General features: G+C 32.8%; 2 protein-coding genes across 2 annotated transcripts in view; both read left to right on the forward strand.

Annotated features, from left to right (window-relative positions):
* LOC123011337 (cilia- and flagella-associated protein 58-like) overlaps window positions 1-6607 on the forward strand; it is an 8162-nt gene extending 1555 nt beyond the window's left edge. The window contains exons 4-10 of the mRNA XM_044408727.1: window positions 1849-2163; window positions 2204-2465; window positions 4977-5457; window positions 5500-5747; window positions 5792-6074; window positions 6153-6324; window positions 6368-6607. Of these exons, the coding sequence (XP_044264662.1) occupies window positions 1849-2163; window positions 2204-2465; window positions 4977-5457; window positions 5500-5747; window positions 5792-6074; window positions 6153-6324; window positions 6368-6607 (2001 nt within the window). The remainder of the gene's footprint in view (window positions 1-1848; window positions 2164-2203; window positions 2466-4976; window positions 5458-5499; window positions 5748-5791; window positions 6075-6152; window positions 6325-6367) is intronic.
* A 117-nt stretch (window positions 6608-6724) lies between these two features.
* LOC123011346 (copper homeostasis protein cutC homolog) lies at window positions 6725-7542 on the forward strand. Its single transcript, XM_044408740.1, has one exon. It carries the CDS (start codon window positions 6725-6727, stop codon window positions 7448-7450), a length of 726 nt encoding a protein of 241 aa, XP_044264675.1. The 3' UTR covers window positions 7451-7542.
* The last annotated feature ends 3794 nt before the right edge of the window (window positions 7543-11336 follow it).

The following is an 11336-nucleotide window of genomic DNA, read 5'->3' on the forward strand; positions in this document are numbered from 1 at the left end:
TAAAAAAATATACAAAAAACAATTGCCCTTTATAAAATAAGGCAAGAACAAAAAGATAAAGCCTTTTGTGTGTAACTGTCAATATATTTTTTTTTAATTTATTTTTTTTAAGTTTTAATTTCATTATTTTTTTTTATTACCAGAAAGACAAGGATGTGTGCTATTTAAAATAGTGAACAAAAATGCCAGTTGTCATTAAAAAAAATTAAAAAGGACCTCACAACTCAAAAACGAATGACGTTATAAATGTTACTATAATGTCAAAATATACCATTTGAAAAATTAAAATCGACCTGTTCATTTTTAAAAAATGACTCATAAGAAAGATATGAATTTTGTGCCTTATTTTTGGTTCAGTCTGTATTAGCAATTATAGCAATTGAATAAAATCCAGACTAAAAAAAATTAGGTACTTATAATTTATCTAAATTTATAATTTATATAATTTATCTAAAATTTTGATTGTAGCCATAATCGTTTAGATCCTACTTAATTAAAATGTTTTCAAGATGGCAACACTTCCGTCTACACCGGAAATAGGTATCAATTTCGTTATTTTAAATAGAAAGTTATGTTTTATAATGCGTTTTTGGATTACTCAAGTAATTTTGAGAGAGTTTTTATCAGACTTCCCTAAACCTAAATTTAACAGTTCTTGAAATATTTAGACTTTTTTGAAATTTTTTGGATTTGCATCTTAATTATTTTGAAATCGTATTTGGACATTTGAAAAAGTAAGGTTAGACCTTTTTTTTCTTGTATTTATAATTGGAAAAATAATTAACAAACCTCCAAAATTTAAGGTTACGTTTGGTAAACTTAAAATACCCGTAACTAATTTTTTTTTAATGAAAGGTCTCAATTTTTTCTTGACTAAATGAAAGAGAATTTAATTCTGCATCGATTTGTATAACATTCCCTATACCTAAATTTAATGATTTCCAAGTTATTTTGACTTTTTGTACAATAGAAGAAATTTATTACTATCCATCGTAGTTTTTGCATAATTTGCTATGGAAATATTTCTCACTGAAAAAACGCCAAGTTTTTTTCATAATCTAAATTTGACTAACTTTAAAATTCTATATTTTTTTCTATTTCTATAAAACCTGTGCAAAGTAGCTATGGCTAATGAATTTCTCACAATACCAAAAGAAGTTATTATAACTTAAAAACTATCAAACATGGGCATAAGAAATGTTAACACAGATCGAAGCAAAACTAAATTCTCCTCCACTTAGTGAAAAAAAAATGGGGTGTTTCATTAGAAAAATTGAGTTAAGTTATTTAAAGTTTCCTTTCATTTTGGTGGTTTGTTAATTATTTTTCCAATTATGTATTTACCAGAGAAAAGATCTAACCTCTCTCGCTTTTATATCCAAATATAGAAGATTCAAATCCAAAAAATTTTAAAAAGGTCTAAATATTTTGAAAACACTTAAATTTAGGAATAGGGAAGGCTTATGAAATCTCTCAACTTCTATTTAAAATAACGAAGTTGATATCCAATTCTGGTGTATCAGTAAGAGCCGCTATCTTTAAAATATTTTCATTACGCAGAACCTAACCGATTACGGCTACAAACAAAATTTTAGATAAACATCATTGTTAGAACTCCCAAAACTTCTAATGTGGAGTTTAGCCGGAATACCCTGTATACTACTATTATTATTTTAAGATTACATCCTTAATTTTTTTAAATTTGATTAATTGTGCATCTTTTCTTTTTTTATAATGAAATTTAGAACCTTTCACTAACATTAGTTACATTAGCTCCACTAAAATTTTTGGGCGCCCTACCTCAAAATTCTTTCTAGCTACGGGCCTGCTCTCAAGTCCCAATTTTAGGACCAAGTGAACGAAACCGAGAAATTTAAACGCATCAGAGACAAATTAGAGAGTGACATAACCGAACTCAACTTCCGAATCGAAGACAGAGACACTCACGTGTCCAATCTAAACGCCGTAATCGCCTCCCATTTGAAGTCAATCGGAAAACTCGAAGAGAAAATCAAAGAAGAAAAAGTCGCGCGAGAGAAAATTAACAAAGATTATGAGACGGTTTCCACGAAATACGCCAAATTACAGGAGGATTTCAATGCCAAACACCACACTTTGGAACAGCTGCAAAAGAGCTACAACAAGAAGTTGACCGATATTAAGGTTTGTTTGGGTTTGGGTGAGTTTCTAACTGTTTTTCCAGACTTTTGAGGACGATTTGGCGCATTTGAGGGCCGATTTCGCCAAAGTCACCAAACAGAAGGAGATTTTCGAGAAGCGGATGTACTTATTAGAGGGCGAAAAAACGGAAATGGTAGCTGATCGAAACCAATTGAGACAACGCATAGCAATCTTTGAGAAAGAAATCGACGACTTGAAACGCCAAAACGAGAATACGAAACGAGTGAATGAGAATATCACCCGCGAGAAGGATATTATATCCAAGAGCGTTGCCCGATACGAAGGTATTTTAATTTTTAAGACACCAAATAGCCCAGTCAAAATAGACAAAAATAGGGCAATCGGTGCAAAAAAATCCTAGAGAGTTGGAATTTTTTTAAAATGCTTTCTTTATTCTTGGTAGACATATATCAAAAGTGCCCAAAAGTGGGGGGCGAGCTCGAGGAGGGGGAGGGGGCTAAAGTTGTCTTTTTTGTTTTTTGCTTATATCTCGGAAACTATTACTCCTAACGGTTTTTGCCTGCTTATCAAAATTAAAGCCTACAAAATTTCCTACAATGGTCTTTTGCATTTTTGTTGTAGGACTAACTGTAAGCGAGTTATAAGGCTGACAAAAAACATCATTAAAAAAAACTTGCTTTATACGCATTTAAAACAGAATTAATCTTGTGATTTGAAAAAACTGAAAGCAAATTGAATTTATTGTGTGCAACACTTCATTAGAGAGTCTATAAAGTTTTCCGAGTCGTCCTCATATGCTGCATCTTCGTCTTCAACTTAAACATTGAAAACCAAATAGATAAAGACTAAATGTTGATTTTCATAAAGTGTCGTCTCAGTGTAGTTCTGCACTCTCAAAATTATAAATTTCATGTTTCTAATTTTGTTTTTAAATTTTAAAATCTATTTTATTTCATTAAAATTTGAAAAGTGCACTTCTACACTCTCTAAGGATCATATTTCTTTTAAATGTGTGTACACCGTTTTGTTCCCTTAAAAACTAATTTTCGAAAAATCTGATTTTAGTGCTCCTTTACTCCTCTAAAGAATTATGTTTATATCTTTGTTTAAACATTTACACCCCATTTAACCCCCTTACAGATTGATTCCCTCTTTCATCCAAAATTTTGACCACCTTAGTTGGGGAACGCTCTACATATATAAATAAGGCTCGGATTATATGCACGAAAAATTCGTAAAATATGCACGTATTTTCACAAAAATATGCACAAAATAATAAAAAATATGCTCCAATATATGCCAAATATGCATCGATATGCAAAATTTTTAACAATTAAAAATTGGGATAAATTTTTGTCCTCGAATACACTAAACTTTTTATTTTCGTTATCTTGAACTGCACAGGATAAATGAAAGAATAAATAAATTGGTTTGGCGTGAGACAAGTCATTTTAATAACATAGTAATTAACCCTTTCTAAGAAATCTGTACTTTTCAGATCACATTTATTTATTTTTTAAAATTTATTTATTTTTTGAAAAAACTAACTGATAAATTATAATGTTCTATAGAAATGTAATGTTTTATCAAAAATAAAATTTTTCAAAATTTTTATTATTTTGTTTTTGAGTTCTACAAAAATATTTATTTTTTTAAATGGCAACCCACCAAAAAAAAACATTTTTCTCATGAAGGTCATGATCTAAGGGATTACGACTATCTACTTTATATTAAATTATTTTTTTTACATATGTGTATCGCAATTTAGACAACAAAAATAGAATTACTCAAAAACAAAACAAAATTTTGTTCTTAAAAAAATATTTTTTTTATATTACTTTAATCTATATACTAATTATTATTTTTTGTAAACATTTGATTTGATTTAAAAAATAAAAAACGTTTGGTTTAATACTTTATATTCACCCAGTATAAAACGAATTTAAAAACGAAACACTCAGCAGGGTACTATTTTTTGAGTTTGGCTTAGGAATTATCGATTGTTTTCTCTTTAAAATATTTTGTAATCGGATTATTTTTCTTAAACTGTCCAATTTTTAACTTAACTGAAATTTTTAATCGGAAATTAGTTAATGAAGAAAATATGCACAAATATGCAATATTTCCTAAAATATGCACCAAGTTGCCAAAATATGCATTTTTTATTTAGCTTATTTTAATCAGAAACCTTAGATATGCATAGAAAACTTACAATTTTGTTGATATACCTTTTAATAACAAATATGCATTTTGCATATAATCCGAGCCTTACATTTAAATACTTATCATATACTAATGAAATGTGTTTCAAAGGATTTTTAATGCAATTTTATGTGGACTCCAAACTTTTGAAGCCTGCGGTTAGTCCTACGACAAAAATGAATAAATAGGATCATTTTTGTAGGAAATTTTGATGCAGAAATAATCTTATACAGAAAATTCCGCATAAATTACATAAACGATGAATTTGTATTTATAGACCCTCGTGACTCCCCCTTCCTTTAAAGAAGTATTGGACCCAGTAAATTCAATTTACTGTAATTTTTTTTTCAAATTACAAGACTAATTCTGTTTTAAATGCAGATAAAGCACATTTTTTTAAATGATGGTTTTTTTCTGCCCTATAACTCGCTTACGGTTAGTCCTACAACAAACCTGCAAAGGACCGTTTTTGTAGGAAATTTTGTAAGCTTTAATTTTGATAAGAAGATAAAAACCTATAGGAGTGATAGTTTCCGAAATATAAGCAAAAAACCAAAAAAGACACTTCTAGAATTTTTTTCCACCGATTTGACTAATTTGACTGGGCTAAAAGTGTTAACTTCTGGTTGAAGCGGTCAACAAGGACCAACACAAACTGATCAAGATCCAGGAACAAGGCAAGAAAAAGCTTGAAGCCGAACTCGACAATTTCATCATCGAGACCAACAAACAAGCCAAACAGATCGTAACTCTTGAACGACAAAAAAACAGTCTTGCTGAAGAACAGTTAAACCTGACGAAGAAAATTGAAGATAGTATGGACGAAATCAAGTTGAAGAAAGCCGAGATTTATGACTTGAAGAAGAATATCAGTGAGGCGGAAAACCGGTTAAGGATGCAGCAAAATCTCTACGACCAAGTCAGGTCCGAGCGAAACGCTCTGGAGAAGTCGCTGCAAGAGTCGAACGCTGAGAGTGGCGAATTGAAGAAGAAACTGAAGATTACTAACCACCAAATCGAGCAGTTGAAAGAGGACGTGACCACGAAGGAGCAACTCTTGATCAAAGAAGAGAACATCATGAGAAAGGTGCAAAAGGAGAAGGAGAACTTGAAGTGAGTGTTGATGTGTCTTGACCAAACTCAAACTTGTTCTAGAGTTGAGTTGAACCAAGCCTTCGAACAAGTCAAGAATTTGAAGGAGAGTATTTCGGAGAAGGACGCGGAGGAGAAGCGTTTGCACAAGCAAATCATGGATAATGAGAAATTGATTCGGGAACAAGCCAAGGATTTGGAACAGTTGATGAACGAAAGGGACATTTTGGGGTCACAGTTGGTGCGGAGGAACGATGAAATTGCCTTGTTGCACGAGAAGATCCTGATTTTGCAAGCGACTCTTCAGAGAGGTTTGTGGTTTTTGGTTCTTTGGTTTTGCTAAAATTGGTTCTAGGTGAGTCCCAGTACGCCCAAAGACTGGAAGACATCCGTTTGTTGAAGATTGAGATCAAGCGACTCAGACAGGAGCACAGTCTCCTCTCGAAGAACATCAAGAATTCGATTGATTTGAAGCAGGAGGTGTTCCACTTGGAGCGCGATTTGATGAAGTGGCGTTTGAAATGTCGTGCCCTTGAGGAGGAGTTGCAAAACCCGATGAACATCCATAGATGGAGGAAACTCGAAGGTTCCGATCCGGAATTGCTCGATGTCTTACAAAAAGTTCAAATATTGCAAAAGTAAGCTCACGTAACACATCTAAGGAGAACTACTTTCAAGAATTATATAACAAAAGAGTAATATAAAATATTTGCCAGACGTTTGATTAAGCAATCCTCGGAGGCGATTGAAAGAGAACGTCAGTTGAAAGAAGCGGAAAAATTGTACTTGAGTTTGAAGCAAGTTTTGGCCAAGCAGCCGGGCCCGGGAATCCGGGAGGAGTTGACAAAGACACAGAAGGCGTTGAAGAGTCGTGGGGACCAGTTGAAGGTACTTGTGCGTTTTGTGACCCTTTTGCGACTTTTTCTTTTAGTGTTTGGTTTCTGAGTTGAATATGGCCGAGCTGCAGGCGAAGGAGTACAAATCGGACTTGCAAAGAGTCACCGAGGAACTCAACGAGTTGAAAAAGAAATACATAGCGGAGAAAAAATCGCAAAGATTACAAAAACTCGCACATGAGTCTAGCCGAGAGGTGAACCAAAACGGCGCTCAAGTGAAATATACCGGTGGTGGGTTCCGGATGTCGGTGCAAAGTATCTCGTCTTTTAACTGACTGTACTTAGTTAAATCAATAAAGGGGGTTACACTCCACTTGTGTCTAATTTGTGTGAGCAACAAGTGCGAAACTGGGACTTTCCGGGGTAAAAATCCGGGTTTTAGGTTAGAAAAAATGTTGTTGGAGGTGTGCGTCGATAGTTACGAGTCGGCAGTGGCCGCTATTGCCGGCGGAGCGTCGCGACTCGAGTTGTGCTCTTCGCTGATAGATGGCGGGTTGACGCCGACTCCGGGATTGCTCGCCCAAATCCGGGAGTACTCAAGGGAGATTACAGTTTTCTGCATGTTGCGTTGCCGGCCCGGGAATTTCGTTTACATGCCCGAAGAGGTGGAAATAATGAAACGGGATGCGAAAATCCTGCAGAAGTACGGCGCTGATGGGTTTGTTTTCGGGGCTTTGAATGGGAATGGGGAAGTGGAGATGAAGCAATGCCGGGAGATTATCATGGCGTGCTCGCCGCTTCCGGTGACTTTCCACCGGGCTTTTGATGTGTGTAAAAAGCCGACGATTGAGATCGAGGTTATTATCGATCTGGGGTTCAAACGGGTTTTGACCAGTGGGCAACAGAGTAATGCGCAATTGGGGGTTAAGTTGATTAAGCTTTTGATGGAGCAAGTGGGGGATAGGATTTGTATAATGCCGGGTGGGGGGATCAATAAGCAGAATTTGGGGTTTATTGTGGAGCACACGGGGGCGAAGGAGTACCACGGGTCGTTCAAGAAAGTCAAGGAGGGGGAGGAGAAGGAGAAAAGTGGGGCTGATGTCGAGCAAGAGAGGGCGATTTATGTCACTGATAGGGATTATGTGGCCGAAGTTGTGCATATTTTAAATGTTGCTTGAATTTTTTGTATTTCTTTTAACTGTATTATTGTCTAATAAAAATTGTGAAAAATGATATTTCTCTTCAGAAAATAAAACATTTTTGTCGACAAGACATTTTATTTTTGCCAATTTTTCAAAATGAATAACTCCAAAATTATTGCTACTTCTTTATTGGGCGATAACTTCTAAACAACCCGGAATTTTCTGGTTTTTTGAACAATAATCAACTCCCTGAAGGATTTTACATATGTGTGATTCAAAACTTTTCAGTTTCTTTAGTTTATTTGCTAAATTTGACAAAATAAAAAAAGTCAAAATTTTCGAAAATCAACAAAATCTATTTTCATATTTTTTCTCATAAAAAATAACTCAACAAGAATTAAAATACCATCGCAAACCCAGTTTCAACAAAAACCCGGAGCTAGAGACGCAGTTTACTTTCTGATAATTCTGTAAGACTTTATTTTTGCTAATATTTTAGCCAATAACTTTTACATTTGACGATAAGTTTTAAACTATCCGGAATTTTCCGGTTTTCTGAACTCCGAGCAACTCCGTGAAGTATTTTACATACATGTGGCACAAAACTTTTTAAGTTCTGCTGGAATTGCCAAAATTGACACAATAAAAAAGTCAAAATTTTCAAATGCAAAATTTTATTTTCAAAATTTTTTTTCATTTCAAGAAAAAATTGGCTTCACAAAAATAAAATTATCATGGCAAACTGCGTTTTATTCTATATCGAACTACGAAAAGCCGTAGGTCATAGGGGCCATAGTTTTTCCTAGAGACGCAATTTAGGCGATGGCTGCATAAAAAAAACGACAATTCAATTGTTTTTTTTTTCTTTTTTTTAGTTAAACATACGGTGAATCATGTCAACAAGGCGAATTTTATTTTTACAAAAGAAACATTTTTTGTCTAAAAAAAATCAGTGTTTTGCAGATAATTTTTATCAAGAAAATTGCAAATTTCAACAAACGCAGGCGTCTCCTTTATTCGACAATAACTTTTAAACAACTCTGAATTTTCCGGTTTTTTGAACACTAATCAACTCCCTGAAGGATTTTACATACATTTGGTTTAAAACTTCTCTTGTTTTGATAAAGGCTCCGCCAGATTTGAAAAATTAAAAAAATTGAAAATTTTTAATTGCCAAATTTTATTTTCAAAAATTCTTTTCTAAGAAAAAATGGGTTCTAGGACAAAAATAATAACACGATCGCAACTGCGTTTCATTGTCTATCGAACAACGAAAACCCGGGGATCATAGGAGCAATAGTTTTTTCTAGAGACGCAATTTAGCCGATGGCTGCATAAAAAAATCGACAGTTTATTTAGTTTATTTCTCATTTTTTTTTTAGTTAAATATAGGGTGAATCATGTCAGAAAAGCCAATTTTTTTTCAAAAGAACCATATTTTGTCGGAAAAAAATCTGTTCTGCAGATAATTTTTATCAAGAAAATTGCAAATTTCCAAAAAACAGGCGTCTCCTTTATTGGAGAATAACTTCTAAACAACCCGGAATTTTCCGGTTTTTTGAACACTAGTCAACTCCCTGAAGGATTTTACATACATTTGGTTTAAAACTTCTCTTGTTTTGATAGAGGCTTTCCCAGATTTGATAAATTAAAAAAATTAAAAATTTTCAAATGCAAAATTTTATTTTCAAAAATTCTTTTCCAAAAAAAAAAATGGGCTCTAGGACAAAAATAATTGTCTATCGATCAACGAAAACCCGGGGGTCATAGGAACTATGGTTTTTCCTAGAGACGCAATTTAGCCGATAGCTGCATAAAAAAATCGACCATTTAATTAGTTTTTTTCTCAATTTTGTCATGTCAGCAAGGCCAATTTTATTTTTATATAAAAACCATATTTTGTCGGAAAAGAATCTGTTCTGCAGATAATTTTTATTAAGAAAATTGCAAATTTCGAGAAAAACAGATTCGAGAATAACTTCTAAACAACCCGGAATTTTCCGGTTTCTTGAACACTAATCAACTCCCTGAAGGATTTTACAAAACTTCTCTGGTTTTGATAAAGGTTTTGCCAGATTTGATAAACTAAAAAAAATGAAAATTTTTATATGCAAAATTTTATTTAAATATAAATATAAAAACATTATTGCAAACTGTTTTTTATTTTCTATCAAACAACGAAAACTCGAAGGTCATAGGGGACAGTTTTTCCCATAAAAAAATGTACATTTTAGTTAGTTTTTTTCTATTTTTTTTTAGCTAAATATAGGGTGAATCATGTCAGTTGAAAGGCCAACTTTATTTTTTAAAAAAGAAATATTTTATTGCAGAAATAATTAATTACATATATTACAGTGCTTGTGGGTGTTCCTGACCTCTTCAACTTATTTGACCCACTAATTTCAATGCCATCATTCATTAATAAAAATCAAGATCAATAAAAAGAGCGCAAAAAAATTAGTTGGTTTATGCTGGCAACTCAAAAGTTTTTTCATTTATTCCAAAATGAGGAAACACATTTTTTTTCTGAAATCTAAATAACCAATTTGTCTTTTATTTCTGTTATCAGGGGAAATATTAACAGTTGGCGCAATTTCCGATGGTGTCTCTCATTTTCTTGATCTGCAGATGGAGTTCTCGCTCCTCAGAATTCAATTCTTTTTTTTTTAACAAAATTTGTGTTTTTTTTTTCGTTTTGTTAGAATGATGACCCCTATGACAACCAGTCGTTCGTCGAATTGCAGCCTGAATGTTTTATGATATTCTCCGAAATAATGAAAATCTTGTTAAGCAAATGAGCGTTAAATAATTAAGTTAAGAGCGCCATTAACGAGTTATTGAACCTGAAAATAGTCCGTCTCGGGGAAAAGTTCCTCCCGAAAATAATCTGATTATTCGTTCATTCAACTTAACTTTCGACAATCGAAATTCTGCGGTAATTCAACGAATTTCCATTTCGTTATTTCACATTGTAATTAATCACAAAATTACACATCGCACGCATGTGACCTCCCATTTAATTGACCCACTAGTCAATGTCACTCTTTCGATATTTACGGGTCTTTCCCCGAGAATTGGGTCGAGAAGCCCTCCAGATAAGAAAAAAGCGATCCAAGGCGTGCAAGAATTATGAATTTTCTAATTAGATGGAATAATCCGAGATGAGTAATCCAACAATGAACGTGTGTAAAAAAATTTTAATTATTATCATCATTGCCAACAACAACGACGCATGAATGGGTGTTTTTCGCGAACTACCGAAAAAAAATACAAAAGGAGCGCTTCGCGACATTGAAAATAATTGTGACATAAAAAAAGATATTGCAATGCCATTAGTAATCGTTAGACATGCCATGAGATATCAAACCGCAAATAGAATAAATTACTTGTTTCAATTATTAATATTGCGGTTTTTGTTGGTTGCAAACCCACAGGGAGTTGAATTCATGTGGAGCAAATTTGTAATTAAGAGGCGACTTAAAGGAAGGAATTATAAATAATGAAAGTATCGGAATTGTTTATTGAAACCTTGCTTATTAATTGTAACAAACAAGAGATTTTTTTTTGAAATAAAATCAAAAAAATTATATTTTTTTGGATAAACAGTTGTCTCGAGTTGAACTGTTTTCAAATTAAATATTGTGTCATAAATTATATAGGGAGACAGATGTGGTAAAAATTAAAAACTTTTATATTTTCTGTTTCTACAATGTGGCCAATTTAAGTCACAAGACACTTTGATTAAAAATTTATTGAAACATCTTGTATTTTGAGCCTCTTGTATGTGTTATTATTTGATTATTAATAAGAAAGAATACTAGTAAAAGTTATTTCACTTTTTAATTAATGTTTTTCTACTTTATTTCTACAGTAAAAATACCTAAAAAATATTTTCCTCCTATATATTTTTACTTTTTTATAA

Source organism: Tribolium madens, unplaced genomic scaffold (genome assembly GCF_015345945.1).
Source record: "Tribolium madens isolate multiple individuals breed KSU strain unplaced genomic scaffold, Tmad_KSU_1.1 Scaffold_19;HRSCAF=116;Tcas5.2_LG9, whole genome shotgun sequence".
Lineage (NCBI taxonomy): Eukaryota > Metazoa > Arthropoda > Insecta > Coleoptera > Tenebrionidae > Tribolium > Tribolium madens.